Here is a 21,099-nt window from a genome sequence, read left to right as displayed (position 1 = left end):
CATCTGTTCAGGACTTCCGCAAATTGACCCAACTCAGCTGTTAAGGAAAACTAGAGCTGAGTGTCTTCTGGAAAAATTGGGTTTGATTCCCCAAGTGACCTTTGGCCACTTGCAGTTCTCTCAGGGCCCTCTCATCCTCCCCTACCTCACAGAGTGTCTGTTATGGGGAGAGCAAGGGAAGGGGATTATAAGCTGCTTTGAGACTCCTTCGGGTAGTAAAAAGTGGGGTACAAAAACAACTTCTTCTACTACTACTAGTACTACTACTACCACCACACAGTTATGTTAGCGTGGAACCACCAGAGTCCCCCTCCCCCCAAAAAACCTCAGGCAGTCTATCTCAAAGGTTACCATGACTGAAAGCTACCAAGAGGGCCAGGAGCTGCATTCTCCCACCCCTGCAGAAGTTCTGAATGCTTGAACATCCCCAGGTAATGGTCAGTCCATCGCAAGTAGAAAATCCCCATTATCCCCATGTCCCATCATTTTGTCCCTATACCAGGTTGTGGGACTTGCTAAGAAGGTAGAATTTTGCTCTGCGTGTGAGAGCTTTGTCATTGTGGCACTGCCCAGAAGTTAGAGTTTGCCCCTCATGGATTTTTCTCTGCTATGCATCATGGAAAAGAGGGATTCCCTTCAGGGTCTGGCTGGCAACCTATTGGGGAAACAGTGCAGGAGGAAGAAATATAGGAATAACGGCTAAAGAACCACAGGTGTAAAACAGACCTCCATTCCCTATAGGAGAATTGGCATATTGTCAAAAGTTTTCCTTCCAAATACCTTTTCTCCCATCTTTGGTAGCACTCACCTGGCATCCCCCTTAAATATACTGGTGATTCCAACTGTAAGAAATGGGAAATTTGAGTCTTCACTGCTTATAAATAACTATATAGATGATTTGACATAAGGAAGCAATATTATCAAGATCATCTTTTTTTAAAGAATGTAAACAGTTTTTTTTTTAATGGAACGTTCTCAACAGTCACTGAAATCTGCTATCCTCCTACCTTTACCAGATGGGAAATGATATATATAAAGTAGACAAAGTCTTTTAAAATGGTGTATTACGGCATGATGAGACTGGCTAAAAATACTTTTTTAAACGCCGTAGTTCTGCTTGAGTGATTTTGAACTGTACTTCGTTAGTGGCTAATTGTAGAACAAGTATATCAGGGTGCAACAATCTTAATTTAAGGAGTGTATTTTTTTCCTGGAGGAGTTAATTATTTCTGTTGGGCAGTCTTGGCCATCTTCTTTCCCCTGATAGTCGCTAGAGCTATGGTTTTTCAAGGTTTCCTAGGAAGCCCTGGAGTTCCAGAATCAGCTTGGTATAGTGGTTAACAGTGGTGGACTCTAATCTGGGTTTGATTCCCTGCAGCCAGCTGGGTGACCTTGGGCCACTTCACAGTCCTGTTAGAGCTGTTCTTACAGAGCAGTTCTGTCAAAGCTCTCTCAGCCCCACCTACCTCACAGGGTGTTTGTTGTGGTGAGAGGAAGGGAAGGCAAGCTGCCTTGAGATTCCTTAGGGTAGTGAAAACTGGAGGCATAAAAACCAATTCTTCTCCCTTATCTTCTTCTCCCTCCTCTTCCTTGGGAGATTTTTAGGGGTTCTCAATAGCAGGAAGCCCTACAAATCATTTTGATTGGGATCTACCATGACCCATCTACACTTTGAGGCCCATGGTACCTTTAAGACCAACAAAGTTGAATTCTGGGTTTAGTCCACATGCAGCTTTGTGTGTGTGTGTTTGGGGGGGGGGGTCCAGTGCTCTGGATTTGCGATTGAACTCAAGTTCAGCAGTCTCACATTGTAAATGACCTTGCTGTACCTTCACATCCTGAATCCCTTGTTTGCAACACTCTGCCCACCTTCAGTCTGGGATTAAAGGTCTCAAGGATCTCCATTCCTTCTTTTATTTGATGAAGGGAGCTTTGACTCTCAAAAACATATATCCTGAAAACATCACTGCACTTGAATACAGCTCTTCTGAAGCTAGGGCAGCCTTTCTCAACCTTTTTATCACCGAGAAACCCCTGAAATATTCTTCAGGCTTCGAGAAACCCCAGAAGTGGCCGAATATGGTTGGGAAGCATAGTAGTGTACATGCCCACTTGAGGCCTCGCCCCTTCCCACTCCCTCCGAGCCCATTCATTGGCCATTTTGGAGGGGGCGGGGTTGGTTGACAGATCCATATATGGTCATATCACCTGATAAAAAATTAACAAATTGTAAAATATATATTAAAATTTATTAATTCCCACCCATTCAGGAAACCCTTCCAGGTCCATCAAGAAACCCCACGAAACCCTGGTTGATAAACCCTGAGCTAGGGGGTGGAGGAGGGGGTTTAGGTTTTTTATATTAGGCCTGGCCCAGTAGGTGGTGGCAGAGAGCAAAAATGACACTTAGCTTCCTCTTCGTGGGAGGTCATTGGCAAAACCAGATTCTACACCCGGGATTTCTTGCATATAGACCAAGTAGGATGGCAGTACCCATTTTCAGAATGGAAGATGTGCAGCAGCTGGATTTGTGGATTGGGTCGGTTGCCAAGGAAGTCACTTTCCGATCTGAAGCCAGCCTCTTTGGAAATCTTTAAATAGAGGCTGGACAGCCATCTGACGGGGAGGCTGATTCTGTGAAGGTTCAAGGGGGTGGCAGATTACAGGGGATGAGCAATAGGTTGTGAATGTCCTGCATAGTGCAGGGGGTTGGACTAGATGACTCCGGAGGTCCCTTCCAACTCTATGATTCTATGATTCTAATCTCAGAGTCACCCAGCTGGCTGCCTATGGAGGAGCGGGGAATCCAACCCGGCTCTTAATCACTGCACCACACCTGCTCCCAGGCCAACTGATCAGTTGTAATCCTGGGAGGTCCCCAGCCTGGAGGTTGGCAACCCCATTCGCTTCCTGGCCTCTGCTTTCTCTGGTAAAGGATTTGACCTTGATAGAGAAGAGGCTCGTTTTTTGAGCGATGCTAATTTTGTGTCCAGACTTAGTGGCCGCAGGCTCTCCCAGGGAGGACCTCAGTGCTGGTTGAGTCTGGGAATGTTATGCATGCTGTCAGGAGGGCTCTCCACTGCTATCTGTGCTTCCTTTTTATTGGTGGGAGGAGTGACAAATGGGTCATTCAAGGCATTCAGGCGGACCCCTCCCTTGGTCATGCAGCGATTCAGGGCGTGGGCACATTTGCCTCATGCCGGGATGCTGGTCGCTGTGCGCCTGGGATATTGTCCTTGAGATTCAGGGCAGAAATGAGAAATGGATCAAGTGTGAAACTCTCCCCGGAGGAGCTGTCAGGAGATAAACAGCCGTGCCTTCATCGATTTGTCTGCAGCCAGCGACAAAGATCTGTTAATTTTGCCCTGGCGCTTGGTGGGGGAAATGAAACGGGTGCCCCGGCGGAACCAGCGGCAGCCGCCACCGGAGATGAAAGATCGTCTTACCAAAGCCAATAACCGGGGAGAGGGCTGCTTTGAAACAAAAAAAATGAACCAGGAGCAGGACTGAGAATTTAACCGTTTGCTCCCTGCAGTGTATAAACAGCACAGCATGCAAGGAAGAGGGATGCGATTCCCCTCTCTTTTTATGAATGGCAACATGGGAGGGGCATAAGACCATCAACACACCCTGCGAAATCCTTACCTAGCGTTTTTTCGTCCCCAGACTGAGAGCCAAGCTGTCTGCTTCTCAGACTGGCTTTGGCTTCCTCATAAATAATCCAGACCGGTTAAATAAGTGGAGGGCAGAATGCGTAAGGCCTGTTTTGAGCCATTTAATTCACTTTTCTCGAGCAGTGAGCAAAACTCCTCTTTTCCGCCGATGCTGCTGAGGGCCTCAAAGAACTGAAGATCAATATCTTTTTTCCTTCTTTTTTTGGGGAGATTTAGGTTTAGCCCGATGTTCTGTTTTTGTTTCCAGAATTCACTGCTGAAGCTGCACGCCCTTGAAACTGACCTCTGTTCTGTGATTTTGCCAACACAGGAAGAAACTCCTCAGCTGCCGGCTTCAAAGGATCCTGTCCCTTCCTCCGTCCAAACTGGGGTGCAGGCGGAGGGGGACGGCTGCGGAGGTAAGAGGGGTTTTCGTCCCACATCATGTCCTTGTTTGCAATTGCCGGCAGCTTGGCTGACCTGATTTCATAGCTGTTTGCATTAGGAGAACACCATTGTACAAATGCTGTTCCAGTGCAAGATTGGAAAGGAAATGCCCCCTGCTTTTGAAAATTGCCTGTGGGTAATAATTATTTGGAGGGAGCGCGATGTGTGATTTTAAAAAGGCCTGGTGCTTTCCTTTTCGCGCAACACAGTTTCTTTGGTTGGATTCCAACTCCTAGAATTGCCCTTTTTAAAAACCATCTCTGGCCAGCTCTTCTTTTTTTCTTATCCTCCTTGTGATCGCTGGCCCCAGCAGAGTGACAAAGATCATGTGAAAAGTGTCACAAACTGCTGGGTCAGGGTGACGGCATTGTCCAGCGTGTTCTGTACTTTCTCCACGCCCCCTCGAAACCGCTCGTCGGAAATAACTGGATTCGAGACGCGGTGTCCTCGGTCTCGGCACAGAACGTTGCCCTCACACAGATGGCAAGAGCTGATTGCTGGGTCTGGGCAGAAGGCGGACCGCTGTGGATGAGAAATAGGTCGGAGCGAACAAAACTAATATAGCGATCTGATGGGTTTCAGGCCAGGCTTCAACGCAGAGACGGTTTGCTGCCTCTGCTAACGCAAATGGGTCAGTGTTACACGGCTTAATCCCAAGGTAATTTTGATGGATAAAGTGGCTGTGGCAAAAGAGCTTATTTCAAAAGCTTTTTACCCTCCCGGTGGTCATTTTGCAAGGGCTAATCTCTGCTTTTTTGAACACACGGAGCGGCCTTCTGCTGACTCAGACCGTTAGTCCATTGAGGTGAGTCTCCTAAACCCTGGGAGATGCTCTTTGGGGCCCCCAGATTCCAGAGTGAGCCATGGATCCCCCAGTTTTTGCTGTCATTTATAAATGTACAGCTCCATCTACTAGGGACAGAACCCACAGCCTTCTGCTGTGCAAACAAAGGAACCATGCAGCAGGCCAGGAACAAGCCATCTTAATGGGGGGGGTGGATGTGCAATTATTTGGCAATTCTGTTTTTAAAATGCATTCCACAGATTACAGTCAGTGGCCCGTAAGACTCCTTTGCTTTTGATGGATAGGGATGGAATCATTAGACATGCTCTAGTTAAGACGAGGAATATGGACGGTGTTCGGTTGTTTCCACTGCTCTCATTTTAACACAAAAGATTCAAAACAGGCATGTCCTTAGCACATACTATGTACTAATGCAACATTGCTATGTTATATAATAGCCAGGCTATATAGCGTTATTGAATAAAAATGCACTGCTTTGGGGATGATATTATCATTATCATTATCATTATTGCTATTATTGCTATTATTATTAAACAACTGTAGTGATTTGCAGGGTGGTCCGAAGCAGAATTGCATGCTTCTAACCCCATTGATTTCAATGGAATTAAAAGGATGTATAGCACATTGGTCAGACCACACCTGGTGTGCTGTGTGCAGTTCCGGAGGCTTCATTTCCAAAAGGAGGTGGACAAAATTGAGAGGGCTCAGAGGAGATCAGCAAAAATGATCCGGGGCCTGGGGGCCAGGCCTTGTGAGGAAAGGCTCAGGGACTTGGGAATGTTCAGCCTGAAGAAGAGGAGATTGGAATGATTGCTGTCTTTAAGTATTTGAAACTTTGTCACTTAGAGGAGGGCAGGGAACAGTCTGTTGGCATCAGATGATAGGAACCGCAGTAATGGCTTTAAACTACATGTAGAATTTCACTGGCTAGATATCAGGAAAAAAAATTCACTGTCAGAGTAATGCAACAGTGGAATCAACTGCTTTAAAAGGTGATGGGATCCCACACACTGACGGCCTTTAAACAGCAGCTGAAGAGATACTTCCCATGGATAATTTAGGCTGATCCTGCATTGAGCAGGGGTTTGGACTAGATGGCCTGTATGGCCCCTTCCAACTCAGTGGCTCTACAGAGAATTCGGTCATAATTGGAGTACAGGGCAGGAGAAAACAAATGAAACAGAATCAAGTGGTGTTTATTTACCCTTGGATTATGGCTATAATATTGGGACGTTGGGTATATGCCTTGCCTACTATCTGATTCCAATTTCATAAAGCATGCACTGTCCTTTGTTATGGATGCAACACGCTTATCTCAGCACACGCTGGTTCCTGCTCTGCAGTGGCCAATAACCACGCCCTCCAAAGAGCACCGTTGAACCCATAGTTGTCTTTTTAAAATGGGGGGGCATCAACGAGCTTCACTTCCTCTTGTCATTGCAGAGCTTGGGCAGAGCTACAAAGAAGGTCAGACGGATGCAGACAATGGCCGTGAGGACCACCACTCCTTAGGGACCAGCCGACTGCTATATCACATTACGGATGGAGATAATCCGCTGCTGTCTCCTCGCTGCTCTATTTTTAGCCAAAGCCAGAGATTTAATTTAGACCCTGAATCGGCTCCTTCCCCACCAAGTGCTCAACTCTTCATGATGTAAGCTAATGTGCACTGTATTTCTGCCCCTGCGTGGGGATCTCTTTACTGCCTAAAGGGAGCTTTCCCACCACTTGTTATGCTTCGCTTGATGTCATTTTAATTGGGTCTCAAATATTTAAAAAGCCCAAACTGGAAATGGTTTCTGAACAGTGGAAACTTCCACTGGGAAACCCTGTCATTTGGCAAAGATGTTATGAACTCTGGCCCCTAGCCTCCATGAAACAGTAAAACGACTAGGAGGAGGAATTGGCTGTCCAGAAGAGTCCTATTACATTGGAATTATCACACAAATTGCTAAGTAGGAATCTTGGGATAGCATCATAGCCCATATGCACACTCCCTGTGATGTACTTTCCCAGAAATCTTAAGTGTTGTTGGGGAACCCAGCTACAAATTGTTCAGTGTTGTTGGGGAACCCAGCTACGAATTGTTCTGGTTCTTTCTTATGGGCACCTGTGTTCTCTGAGCAGGAAGGCCTTCCGGGAGCTAGCACTGTTGGTTCCCTTTGGAGGAGAGAGCACTGGAGTCTTAGAGCATTTTGGTAGCATTTGCTTTGCCTACAGGTAGAAGCGCATTGCTGTGAAGCAGCACATCCCCAGACTCACATTAGGTCACCAGGAACTCTCAGCAGAGTCTGTCTGCTGCTGCCTCTCCCAGCATCTAAAATGGTGCTCTCCCCCCCCCCCCAATATATCTGCCAGGGTGGGGTGGAGTCATCTTCTCCCATGTCCTGATGAATGGGATGAGCAGGGCTACGGAGACCCATGTAGTGAGAGAAGTGTGATCCTTGGGAAAAAAATCTTTCCTGTTTCGTGTAGAATTTCCTGAGCTGCAGCGATCAGGATCGAAGCCCTCGACAACCCGTTCGCAATTCTTTGGCTCTCCTCCATGTTCTGTTGTGTTGAAACACCCAAACAGGTGTCCGACTCCCACTTCCTGCCCTGCCGATCACATGCTCAAAAGCCACATATGCTTGGAGAGAGCAGGAAAGCTGCTTCGCTAGGCTGGCTTCCAACGATGAAGGCTGGTACAACTGGCAGCGAGGATTGCCAGCTTCTCTGCTGGCCACCGCACTGGTGCAGTTATTAGCGGGAGATAAATATTTAGCTTTGCGCCATTGCAACGCTTCGCTTGATGATTATTTTGGCCAAACAAAACGCTTTGAAAAGGCGTCGGAGGAAGCTGGCTTGCGTCTGCCCCCTACTGGTCATTTGGCAGCCCTGCTCGTCCCATCAGTTGTATATTGTGGGTCTGCCAAGGTGACCTACAGTCTTGTGTTTTCAGGAAAAGGCTGCAAAACCAAGGAAGGCATCACACCCCATCGGCCATTATGTGCATGGCATTTGTGCTTGGTTAAGTTCAGTAGACCTTCTGTGGTGACTCACTGTATGTAGACTGTTGTATTTAATTTGACCTGACAGAGACGCTGACTAGCCTCACCTACCAACTTTGATTCCATCTCATTCTGTAGTAGCCCCTAGTCAAGCGGTTTCTGTAGACCATTGAACAATAGGGGGGGGGGGGAGAGCAGCAACGATGCCCCTCCCATACTGTCTCCAATATGTATAGCTTTTCAGTCATACCTGCCCACAACTGGAAGCACGGCTTCTGATAGTGCTCTGAAGAAATTACGGCCATTTTGAGCATTGTGGGATTCAGTGGAGACAAATCTGAACAATGGGGACAGGTATGATTTTGGACTCCCTCCTGAAAAATATAATTAAAAAAAAAACAATGTGGGGTGGTGGGTGGAGATGACCCTTCTAAGTTTTTTGCAATTTTTACAGACATTGCTAAAAAAGGTAGTCAGAGTTTAGGTTGCCACCGCAGCAGAGAGGTAGGTGAGCGGGAGGAATGGAAGAGCTAGCAGTGATGGGGAGAGGGAGAGATGGAGCCAGAGATAATGGGAAAATAAGGTTTTACTTCCTATGTGAGTCTTTGCGGTTGCCCTCTTGTCTTCCAAGATGTAGAATGGCTATTTTTAATGGATTAGTTCAGGGTATTTTGTTACGGAGCTGGGCTTACAGTTTAGGTGTCAATAAAACAGAGGGTGTATGTATTCTGATAGGTCAGACTGGTTTAACAGCTCTTCCCAGTCAATGGAGAGCACTGGAAAATGTAGGATCCAAGTGGACTGGGGACTGATAACAGAGTTTTGGAACCAGTGTGGAGAGAAGCCAAGACTGTCAGCCTGATATAAAAGAAATACAAGTTTGTAGTTTTATCCCTCTGGAGAGCCATGACCACATATGACTTTGTGGAGATTCTTGATTGAATCCCTGAATGAATAATGGAACAGCAAAAAGCAGCCTCAGCCCCCATTTGAAATTGTGCTGGGGAAGGGGAGTTAACTTCCTCCTTGCCCAATGGCATTCCTCCAATCAGGGATGGTTGCCTAAGCTTCTTTAAAACTAAGCAGGGGAAAAAAAGACAGTTGGGAATGATTGTGTCTTTTCCCTGCTGGCGTTTAAAGCTGTGTCTGACTGAGGGGAAAGGTGTGTGTTGTGTGGGACAGGCATCCTTTTGCCGCTTTCTTCAGCTCAGTTACACGTGTGGATCTGATCACATCTGTCACTTCTGGTCTGGAGTTCTATCTTGACTGGTATAATCCTTCCCCAATTTGCATCAGGTATTATGAAACAGTTTTGGACTGTGGTTATACATTGGCTCTCTACATTTCCAGGCCAAGAAGTTCTTCTCGGGGGAGTTGCGATGACTGCAAAGAGCCACAGACGATAGCACAACTCACCAAGCACCTGCAGAGTCTTAAGAGGAAAATCAGGAAATACGAAGAAAAGTTTGAGCAAGAAAAGAATTACCGGGTAAGAAGCCCAAGTAGGCGGGCAAACGGCATTCAAAGAAGATAGAATCCTAGAGTTGGAAGGGGCCATACAGGCCATCTAGTTACGCACACACGCATGCTCAGTGCAGGTTTAGCCTAAAGCATCCAGGATAAATATCTGTCCAGCTGCTGCTTGAAGACTGCCAGGGAGGGGGAGCTCACCACCTCCTTAGGCAGTCGATTCCACTACTGATCTGCTGCCAAAGATGTGTGTGTGTTGTGTACTGGGAAAGGGGAGGAGAGATGATCATGGGAGAAGCATGTTGGGGAGGGGGGATGATCATGGGCCTCGTGGGTTGCAAGCTGTACAGGACTGGTATGATTAGGGGCGTCGGGTCCATCAGACTAGCTGGACAGGGGGGGTGGCTTACCAGGAGCAGGGAGGGACAAAGCAGGAAGTAAAGAGTAAGAAACAAAATCTATACAGGATGAGCTTAATAGGCTGGACAACTGGGCTAAAATGAATAAAATAAATTTCAGTAGTGAAAAATCAAATGCATCATTATTGGATGGGGGAAGACTTGCCTTGGCAGTAGCTGGTGCGAAAAGGGTCTAGGGGTCTTAGTAGAACATGCGATTCAGTGGCTAAAATGGCAAATGGGATTTTGAGCTGTATCAAAAGTGTAAGGTCCAGATTGCGCAAAGTAATGGTGCTGCTTTACTCTGCTCTGGTTTGACCTCACTTGGAGTTCTGTGTTCAATTTTGGGCACCACAATTGAAGAAGGATGTAGACAAACTGGAGCATGTTCAGAGGAGGGCAACAAAGATGGTGAGGGGTTTGGAGACCAGGACATATGAGGAAAGGCTGGTGGAGTTTGGTCTGTTTATCCTGGAGAGAAGACAACTAAGAAACTAACCTTTCTGTGAAAGTTCAAGGGGGTGGCAGGTTACAGTGGATGAGTGGGTTGTGAGTGTCCTGCATAGTGCAGGGGGTTGGACTAGATGACCCAGGAGATCCCTTCCATGATTCTAAGAGGTGATATGATAACTATCAGCAAGGGCTGTCATATATAGAAGATGGACAAAGATGCTGGGGCTGCTTCCCTCCTCCAAACCACACCCACCCCAGACTCCACCTACAAATCTCCATGAATTTCCCAACCTGGCTGTTAAGGGGTTTGAATCCATGTCTTGGACTAACCACTACACAAGTAAGAGCATGTCCTTCACCAACTACTGATGCCTCTGGGTGACCTCATAATACCCGTGACTTCACAGAAGCCTGGGGCAGCTAAGCAGTGACATCACAAGTGCCCAGTCTTGGTTACCAGATCTTGGTGTTATGCTGAGCTGTCTGGCCACTAGCAAGGTTAGGAAGCAGCAAATTGTAATCATGGCAGAGGTGGGGGGGAAAGGGCAGGTAATTCGTTGTTAACCCCTTAAATGGGGAAAGGAAAAGATGGACGAACTCCATTGACTCATCCAGCAGGTAAGAAAGGAATTGCATTTTAAATGAAAGGAGAGCAAGTCCAGAAGGAACCAGATAGTTTCAGGATGTCTTACTTAGTATGAATAAAAGTAAAAATGAAGAGCAGGAAGGATACCATTGATGAAGAAGAGTTTTGACTTTATTCTTAAGATCCTATGTCAGAGGTCCCCAGCATGTTATCAGAGGTACCATGGGACCTGCCAATGAGTTTTCTGCTGCTCATTTGCTTCTTGAACGCTGGAGGCAAAATCCAGACCCTTGCTTTGGAAAATTATACCAAATAGCTTATCCATTCAAAGAGCCTTCCTATATGGACCTTGCATTGGACATACTTCAGAAAATCTCAAGATACCTTATAGTTGCCACATTCATAGGTTGATGTTAAGCTTGGAATCTTCCCAACACTATGATTGTCGTATGATATCTGTGGTGGACTTTTAAAAGCTTAGAAGTGCTGTATTAAACACATAAAGGATGTGAAGGATTGATTCTTCATAGGGCCAGAGAGCCTTGAGTGACAGGCTGTTCAAAGAGATTTGCTTGGTTAGCATCCACTGAGTTGGGAAAGATTTCTGAACTGGGTGCTGAGGAGAATTTAATCTGATTTCAGCCCTAGCTGAGAAGGGTTGGGTACTGACATCTGGAGAATTCAGCCCTGACTGAAAGCAGTTTAATAGGCAGGAGAAGTGGGGAAAGTTGGCAAGGATGGGTGGGTAAGTAGACAGAGGAACCCCATTTAGGCCAAGGATAGGGGATAGATCTTCTAGAGAGAGGAGATTCCCCGGTCCAGTTAAAGAGGGCTCTGAAGAGTTCAGAGACCCCCGATGTGGTGTGGTTAGAAACTGCCTGTAAAAACCTTAAGAGTCAGTTGAAAACTCAATGAGTACTGGTGTTTCAAGAGAAGAGGTTTGGGTACTGGAAAGAGTGTACCAGCCTTCTGGAGACCAATTGAGTCACAGAGTATTCAAAGAAAGTATTCTGGAAAGTTTGAGAAAACACTGGGATGAAAAATAAAGATTTTAGGTATCTGTGAATAGCTTAAGAGACTCTCATTATTAGCCTGAACATAAGAATGAAAGTCTGTGCATGTACTGGTTTTGCCTGAGAAATTTCAATCCCTGATTTCATTTGATCTTTCCCTTTTATGTTAAATACATTTATGTTAAATATAAAATATTCTGTTTTGAATTTTAAAATGCCTCAAGTACCTTTTAAGTTGTTTAAGTTGAAGCGGGCCCCTAATCCTTCCCTCAGGTTCCTGGGCTGAGCCAGCAGCTAAAATATCGTACTGTAGCAGGGACAGAGCTCCTCACTAAAGATGAAAACACATTTACTTAGTCGATAAAAGGAAGGAAAAATGGGGAGTTGGAATTGTGCCTTTGGGGGATGGCCTCCCCCTCCCCCAGGACCTGGAAAAACTGCAAGCTGAAGGCCCCTGGGCAGGGAGTTCATCAGTAGGGGCAGCTCTCACAGGGCAGGGATCTGCAGCCTCCAAGCCTCAGAGGGAAGTGGAAGGAGGAGGGGGTGGTCGGGTGGGGGACGGAAGGCGATTGGCTGGCCGCTGGACAGACAGGCAAGCCAGTTGGAGAAGGAGGCATTCAGGGATGGGACAGCTGCCCTGAGTGGGTGTTAAGCGCTTAAGCCATGAGACAGGCTCCTCCTCCAAGGCCTTACCACAAATATATTATGTGGAACAGATTGCCAGTTCCTGGAAAGGCCACATCCACATCCAAGGGCAGAGTTTCTTTCAAGAGTAGGCAGCCTTTGGAGATTTCTGGGAGCCTCTGGAACCCATTCCTTACATTGTTTGGACAGGACAGTTCTCTTCTTTTGTGCTATGGAACCATTTCTGATTTTTCTTGCATGACCCTTTCTGCTTTTCCTCCCCCCCCCCCCATCCCATAAGAACAGACTGGCTGATTTCTTGCCATTCTTTTTCTCCTTTCCTGCTATACTCATCCCTTTTAAAAAATCACACTTCCGATGGCTTGCATGAGACCCTGTGATTCTATGACATTTATGAACAGTGTTGCTTAAAAAACAAAAAACAGGTCCATGGTGGCTTGATTCTGAGGGGAGAAAGGAGGGGATTTTTTTCCACAATCTAGACCAGGGGTAGTCAAACTGTGGCTCTCCATATGTCCATGGACATCTGGAGGGCTGCAGTTTGATTATCCCTGATCTAGTACATCTCCAGATAACCTCTCCTTTCCCTGCTGTGATAAGCATACAGTTATTGAAACAGGTCAACGGGGCAGAATTAATCTGGCTCATGGAGATCAAGACCAGAGCGTATGTCCTCATCACTAAGAAGAATCACACCAAAGTTGCAGCCTAACTAACATATCAAAGTTCAGTTCTTGGAGTCAAAAGGACTAATTAGCTGTTTTAGCGAAGAATTATCATATTGCATAATTTGGATGTGATGACAGAGTTTACTAATTTGCCGCTAATTTACCTTTGCTGTATATCTGTACTCTTATGATCCTTGTTCCACCTTGTCTGAGGAAGAGTGCCTGCACTCAAAAGCTCCCGCATTGAGTAAATCCTTGTTGGTCTTAAAGGTGCGAATGGACTCAGTTTTTGTTGTATCACAAAGTTCAGATCTGGAGTAAAGGAGTGGGTGGAATGTTGGGCGAGGATCCGGGAGTCCCAGGTTGGAACCCATGTTCTGCCCTAGAATCTTGCTGGGTGACCTTGGGCCAGCCATGCGGAAATGGAGACCCACAAAAGGTGCTGGGGGGGGGGGCTGCTGGGAAGAAAAGTGGGGTATAAACATCTCAATAACACTGTGCCTCCTTTCCTCCCCAGCCTTCCCACGCAGACAAAATTGCCGACCCCGAAGTCATGAAATGGATGAATGATTTGGCCAAAAGTCGTAAACAGCTTAAAGGTAACTAAGCATTGTATGCTGTCGTTAAAAAAACACCCCCAAAAGTCACACTGTGTTTTCCTAATGCATCACAATTCACCTAATGGGTAACAGCGGATGCAGCTTAGGGCACACCAGTGAGCTTCTTCCTGTGCCTGAAGGAAGATCCTGTCACTCCCCCTGACTGCAAACTCTGTGGTTTGTATCTACCAGTGAGGGCCAAGGAGCCATCTCTGCATGCTCGGAGACAATGGCACCATCAGTGCATGGCTGTGCCCTTTCACCACTGAGTTTGCAACACGTGCATCAGATTGTAGCTGGGCCCACTCACCTATATCATGCACTTGGCTTCTGGGAAAGGGCAGGGAACAGAGACTGATGGTGCCAGTGTCCTAAATCACAGGGGAAACCAAGGAGCAGATGGGATCCTAGGATTACTTTCTCTACGCTTATTCCCTGTGCCTGCTGTTTCCAGCTCCAAACAGAGAGGAAAGAAAAAGGATTTTAAATTAAAAAAAAGAAATTCTACCCATATTTGGGCAGGTTGACCCACCCCCTCCCAAAACGGCCAGTGATGGGTGAGGAGTGGCCACCCCATTTAAACTATTGCTGCCCAAGGCTTCTCTCAATTGTGGGTGGGGGGGGGGTGCCAGGGAGGTGGCTAGCTGACATCACTTCCTGCTACTGTGGCCTGAAAAATATATCATTGGTACCTCCATGGTCAAAAGGTCCTCCTTAGAGGAAGATGTGGTGCCAAGAGTCCAGGTGAGACCCCAGAAGGATCTGTGATGTTCTCTCCTCCCCAAACACCTGCAGCATTCCTGTGCTATTGAGCAGGGAAGTAGGATAGCTCAGTTGTTTATTTCCCCTCCCAGGGCACTAGCAGAGAGGTCCTCAACAGAACAGGAACCCATTTCCTTATCTCCACATGACAATTTACCTACCATGACTTCCACCAAAGAATTCTGGGGACTGTAGTTTTGACGAGAGTGCTGAGAATTGCTTTAGAGCAGGGGTGGCCAAACTCTGGCTCTCCAGAGGTCCATGGACTACTATTTCTATAAGCCTTTGCCAGCATGGTGCATTGTAGTCATGGTAATTATAGTCCATGAATATCTGGAGAGCCGCAGTTTGGCCACCCCTGCTTTAGAGATATCCTACCTGTCCCCCACCCTTGATACATGAAAGGGAGAAAGTGGATTAAACTCACGCAAATCAATAGTAAAGAGATGCCTGAGGGACACATCCTCCAAGTGCTGTTATTCTGCAAAGTCTGCTGAATGGTTTCGCTGAATTGCAGCACCCCAACCCCCCTTTCAGAAATATTAAATAGCCATGCCGTCAATCTCCCTCTGTGCAATTCAGAATTCCACTAATGGAGTTAGTACAAAGTTAATGGCTTCATTATGTGGCTACCTTTCATGCTGTAATAACGAAATGATACGTCTGGTCCTGTTTCACAAAACTGATTTAAAGACTTCTTATTTCTCCATTCTGTAACCCGCAAGTGTCAGGTTTTCACTAGGCTTGGGGCATGGGAGCGTGTGTCTCTCATTTCTGCTTCAGTTTGTACCTTTACTCTGTGGGAGACTGTAAACCCTGCATCCTTTGCTTCACCCAACCCCGTTGCTTGTTCCACCAGATAGGACGCCGGGACGAGGGGAAGCTTCTTTGTCAAAACCCTGGGTATAATCAGGACTGTAATCCAATGGGAGTGTTACCGTTACCTCCATTGCTATAAGTGCATGTTATTGAGTTCCTAATCTACAGAGAGGTGGAATTAACATGCAGGGTAGCGAAGGCGGGGCGCTTTAAACCTGGGCTGATTCTGCACTTACTTTGTTTTTCTGTTGTGGATCTTACTGAATTCAGATCGATTTGAACTCGGGTCATCCTCTATCCCCCACGCCCCCAAATTGTAACAGGAAGTGTTCTGCACTCGATTGAGGAAGCTCAGAATGGGGGGGGGGGAGAAGCCATGTGTAGCAGGAGCCTCTTTCTTTTCTTGGAGGGGGTGGAAGTGGATTGGAAACAGCAGAGGAGGGGGAATAAATCCAAGAGGCAAATCTCTGCTGAGAGAAGTTAGGGCTTCTGGAGCGCTGTCACTTTAAGACCAATAAGACTTTGAACTGATGCCCTGGCCAAACAGGAAAGACTTCTTTGCTGTGAGAGTTAATTTGAAAAAAGCAAAAAATCTGCACACTTCCTGATGCCGGGTTTTCACATATGGAGGGCTATATCCACTCCTGGATATCAAGGGGGAAAGGTAGGGTCACTCCAGATCAATCATGCATGTTGCAGAAGGAAACTTTAAAATGCCCCAAATCAAAATGCAGATCAAATACAGTGTAGACAGGAGGGATTCATTCGAACTGTGACTGGGTATAAAGCCCTGTGCAGACTATACTCTGGTTTTGCCTGCTGACAGCAGGGCATCTGTTTCGTTGTGCTGCCTGCTTAGCCACAGACAGGGTTAAGGGAATTTTGCATCTGGAGATGATTGAAAATCGATGGTGACAGTATACCGGAATCCCTTGCTCCCTAGTAGGCTCTGCTTTTGGGTTCTCATCAGGGAGGCAGTATAGAGTTGTTACTTCCCCTTTGGAGAATTGCTGCTTTGCATGGTGGGTTTTATGACAGCTGAGATGAGCTTCCTTGCTTAACAAGCATTTCGTTTTAGGAGTGATGCCATGCACACTGCACACATGTGACTACCAGGGGCGTGACCAGGAGGTGTGGCCAACTGGCATCACCTCTGGGGTTACTTGAAGCCTGAAGAATATTTCAGGGGTTACTCCAAGGTCAAAAAGGCTGAAAAAGGAGGAAATAAATGTTTCCTAGCCGTTATGGCCTGTGGTTTAAATGCCAGGTTTCAGCCCGCAGGGGGAGAGAGGCAGAAGAAATTGCTAATGGCTGCATAGCTCTTCTTCAAAAATAGATTATTTGAATTCTACAGCTCTGGTATCCTGTTGGCTTCTTTCTAAGCAGGAAACAGAGACTCATCTCACTGTGGATAGAGTTGGAGTTCTGTGCACCAATCTAGAATATTTGCTGGCTGTTCCTGCCAGCTGACCCAGGCTCTTGTGTTCTGGTGCTTTTGACAGATGTTGGAGCACCTGTGCTAATCTTCCCTGGGCAGGCCAGCCGTTGGCCCCTTAAGCTTCCTTACCAGCTGCAGCATCATCGTGGAATTTGGCAAATCAGAGGGAAGGGATTTTTGGGAGGGGACACAGGCCCTGTGGCCAGGAGAGTTTGGCACCTTGAGTTATTCTTCATACGGGCTCACGTACTAGGGATGCTGGCCAAAAGCACAAAGCGCTTGGCTTTAAACAAGGAAAGTTTATTGTCTTGATAGCCATAGCCCTAGCTAAGAAGGTTAGCAGCACAGCCGGTGTTACAAAATGAAACAACATACACACAGCAGCAGATCTTTAAACCTTGATTGGGAGACTTTCTGCAGAATTCTGGGAGACTGTTCCTAATCTCGGATGGAATTGAGGGAGGATACGATTGGACCGAATCAGGTGTTTGGCACGCTGCAGTAATCGTTCCCTCAAACATTCAGCCCAGTTTATACCAAAGGCAATCAAGCTGCTGAAATGAACCCAAATCCTATTTACGGGATGGTAAACTGGGATCCGCTCCAAGGATATAAGCACTTTCATCTGGATCTGAATCCTACAATTGATTGGTACTCTCATATTATGGGTGATCCAGAAGAGTGGCTTTCCAACTTTCTAGTGTGGGGCAGTGATTTAAAGTGTGACAGACTCTAATCTGGAGAACTGGGTTTGATTCCCCACTCCTCCTCCACGTGCAGCCCACTGGGTGGTCTTGGGCCAGTCACGGTTCTCTTGGAGTTGTTCTCATAGAGCTGTTCTCTTAGAACTCTCAGCCGCACCAAAAGGTAGAGGGAGTGGAAGGGAAAGGTGCTTGTAAGACACTTTGGGACTCCTTTGGGCAGTGAAAAGTGGGGTATAAAAAAAATCAGCCTTTTCCCCATTATCAGGGAAGCCTTGTTTGCCAAGGAGCCCTCGGTATGTGGCAGAAGATTCCAAGGAGTGTTCTGCAGCGTGCACACATGTCCTGTGGGGATTCTTTGGTTCTTTTTGATCTGTGTGGGGGATCTGAGGATGGATCCATGGAATGTGGACCGTTAACTGCTGGTTGGAGAGCTGAAGAGAAGTAACGGGCGGGGCAAACTCTTCTGAGGGAACATAGCCCACCCTTACCACAGGGTTTCTTCTAATGCAGTTGGCAAACCATCAGTCCATAAGGCTGACCTGAAATTATTTTGGATGACGTGCGGAGAAGGCTCAAAAGTGGCCTGAGAATGGGCAGGAGTCTCACAAGTTGGCACGTTGCTTTTTGAGAAACCCTTGATCAGCCCCAGTCTCCTTCCAAAATGCTGATCTACTTGAGACCATAGGCTGATCTGGCTCAAACCAGAGCTTTTCCAGCCGATCACTTCTTAGACTCCTGGCATTATCAGCTCCGGTCTGTCTTCCTTTACCTTCTCGGCCAATACACAGAGCCCAGTGTCTATGCAGGAGCAGAGTGCTTGGATTCAGTTGCTATGGCATTCATCGCTAGAAGGCCGAAACATAAGGGTTTTCTGCAATCCCTCGCAAAATCTCTGCTTAACAGAAGGCATTTCCACCAGAGGAGCAGGGACTTCCTTTGCTCTTCCCTCCTTCTGAGCCCCGAAATGTCCCTCAACGGCTGATCTTGAAGGATAAGGGACAGCAGGAGTGACATGAGGTATACATATATAAAATGTCACCCGCTTGCAGGGACAGGAAGTATTTGTTGTAAGCAGGTGCTCAATGTTAGCCTGTGAACTTTTCCTCGCAGAGCTGAAGCTCAAAATGTCGGAAGAACAAAGCTGCCCCCTCAAAGCGCCCCAACGGAACGTGCCCCAGGACAGCCCCAAGGAGGCCGTGAAGCAGGAGGCGGCTGGAGCTCCCCCAAACCCATCCGTTGAGGAAACCATGGACGCCATGCTGAAGCGATTGAAGGAGAAACGACGGCAGCTCAATATTCCTGAGAATATTAAGGTACGTGGCTCACGTTTGCTTCTCTCACCAAGGCCAAGTGATTTTACTGCCAGGCCTCAGCCTAAGCCACCCAAAGGGAGCGGTAACCTTCATTTCACCCCCGTCAGGTACCATTTTCCCATTAGGCACCACTTGATACATCCCAGTATCTGTGGCATCCACAGTGGCAGGATAAAATCCCTGCACAGGGCCAGATGTATTGGGAGTGAACAGTGAAGCTGTCTGTGATTCAGGGTCTTAGCATATTATATTTCTGCTGGGTACGTTCCCAGGTTGATGCACAAATGGATTCTGGGAGCTCCATGTTGTTCAGGATTGAGACTGGGACCACAGCATGCAGAGAGGGGGGGGATTACTCTTGATATGGCCCTGGGAAGCTGCTGATATGCCCACAGCAGGGCAAATTCTCAGGCTTCCTGGAGTTGTTTGAGGTCAAGTAAACTTGTTTGGTTCACTGCTATTAGGGCTTGCCTGCCCCAGTTTTAGGCCATATGATCACAAACACCCAGCCTTTTGCATAGTATGCTAGAACAAAAATCACAGACTCTGCCCAAAGATGCCTGACCTGTTGGAAATGTGTTGCATATTTCACTTGGTCGTGCTTTGGGTTTCCAGGTAAGATGACTGCATTTAATTATGGTTATGGCCTGACGGAAGCTCCAGTTTAGGCCTTCTTCAGTACTAGCCTCAAGATTCTTTATTTGGGAGCCATTCTTGTACAGCATTTGAAGATTGATGGCCCAGATGGATGCCATGCTGCTATGTAGTTGTGGCATGTGCGATAGGGTCAGTAGCTCAGGGGTGGAGCATCTGCTTAGCATGCAGAAGGTCCCAGGTTCGGATTCCTAGTTGATGCAAAAGACCTCCATCTGAGACCCTAGAGCAGCCTTTCTCAACCTTTTGACCGTGGAGGCACACTTGCACAATTTCAGGCTTCGAGGCACACCGGAAGTGATGACAGCTGGCTATGCCCCCTCCTCAGAAGTGACATGTCACCTGGAAGTGACAACACCCAGGTGAAACCATGGTTTCGTTAATAGGTTTTCTGCCTCAGATCAGGCACAGTGGAATAGGACACCTGGGATCACCAGTCCACGTGAAATCTATGGATAAATAGCTTTCACTGTGAAAATGGGCTTTTATGGAGTCACAGAAGGCCCCTCTCCCCGCCACTCAAGGCCAGGAGCTTGCAGAAGGCTCCTTTACAACCCCATGAAACAAAACAAACAAACAAAAAACAATTGTACCCCTAAGATACCTCCAACCCCTCTCCCCAACCCCAAGGAAGGGCTAACCTTGCCCGACTCCAACCACCACCAATGGTTGGCGAAGTGGTAGGAGCCCACCCCTCCCAAGTCCGCCATTGGCCATTTTGAGAGAGGGAGGGTTGACCTGCCCATATGAGGGAGTTTAAATTTTTTTTAAAATAATATTTTGCAAAATCCCAACATGCCACGGTGCACCTCAGGCTCACCAAGGGGACCCCAGTTGAAAATTCCTGCCATGGAGAGCTACAGCCAATCAGAGGAGACTATACTAACCTAGGTAGACCAATGGTCTGACTCAGTATGAGTCAGGTATTCTAGAGGAAGGACCCTTTTAAACTAGAGGTGTGCATTTTGTTTAATAAAGCATCTCATTATAAAAAAAACATTGTGGTTAAAAATATCAACACGCTTAGATGTAGCCCACAAACATGTCCTTCTATATTAGCAGCTCTGCTGCTGGTTTTAGCATGTCAATTCTCTGGGATCAGTCTTGTGTGCGGACAGTTAACAGTAAGGGTCGCGCCAGTTTCCCAAGCCCTGGAAAACGTTTAGAATACTGACAGCAATATATGAATGATAAAGGAGAAGAAGAGCTGGCTTTTCGTACCCCGCTTTTTATTACTCTAAGGCAGTGGTTCCCAAACTTATCTGGCCTACTGCCCCCTTTCCAGAAAAAATATTACTCAGCCCTCTGGAAATAATTTTTTTTAAATTTTAATAGTTATTCATCGCCCACAAATGCACCTGTGGCCCATCGCCACCCCCCTGGATCGCTGCAGCACCCACCAGGGGGCGGTAGCACCCACTTTGGGAATCACTGCTCTAAGGCAATCCGGCTTGCGGTGGCCTTCCCTTCTGCCACTCTTAACCACTGCGCAAAGCTGGCTCTGAATCCTTATCATTCAAAGGCCTGAAGAGGCGGAAAGCCTACAGAAGGAAGTGCTGGGGGGGGGGAGGTTCGGGGGGGGGGCTTCTCCATGTGTTGATTGTTGTCTTACGACTGGCTTTGGAGTGAGAATTGTGGCGCAGCCATTTTGTGACCATGGAGACGGCGCATTGAGTGCAGTA

The 21,099-nt window shown here is 47.0% G+C and overlaps 1 protein-coding gene across 7 annotated transcripts in view; it reads left to right on the top strand.

Annotated features, from left to right (window-relative positions):
• FAM13C (family with sequence similarity 13 member C) overlaps window positions 1-21,099 on the top strand; it is an 80,857-nt gene that overhangs the window by 35,245 nt on the left and 24,513 nt on the right. For all 7 annotated transcript variants that reach the window (XM_077350645.1, XM_077350644.1, XM_077350643.1 and 4 more), the window contains 5 exons: window positions 3,985-4,072; window positions 6,349-6,559; window positions 9,246-9,384; window positions 13,646-13,727; window positions 18,561-18,763. In XM_077350645.1, coding sequence (XP_077206760.1) covers window positions 3,985-4,072; window positions 6,349-6,559; window positions 9,246-9,384; window positions 13,646-13,727; window positions 18,561-18,763 — 723 coding nt within the window. The remainder of the gene's footprint in view (window positions 1-3,984; window positions 4,073-6,348; window positions 6,560-9,245; window positions 9,385-13,645; window positions 13,728-18,560; window positions 18,764-21,099) is intronic.

The sequence above is a fragment of the Paroedura picta genome, chromosome 8 (assembly GCF_049243985.1).
Source record: "Paroedura picta isolate Pp20150507F chromosome 8, Ppicta_v3.0, whole genome shotgun sequence".
NCBI classification, from domain to species: domain Eukaryota; kingdom Metazoa; phylum Chordata; class Lepidosauria; order Squamata; family Gekkonidae; genus Paroedura; species Paroedura picta.
This window is presented reverse-complemented; position numbering and strand designations above follow the sequence as displayed.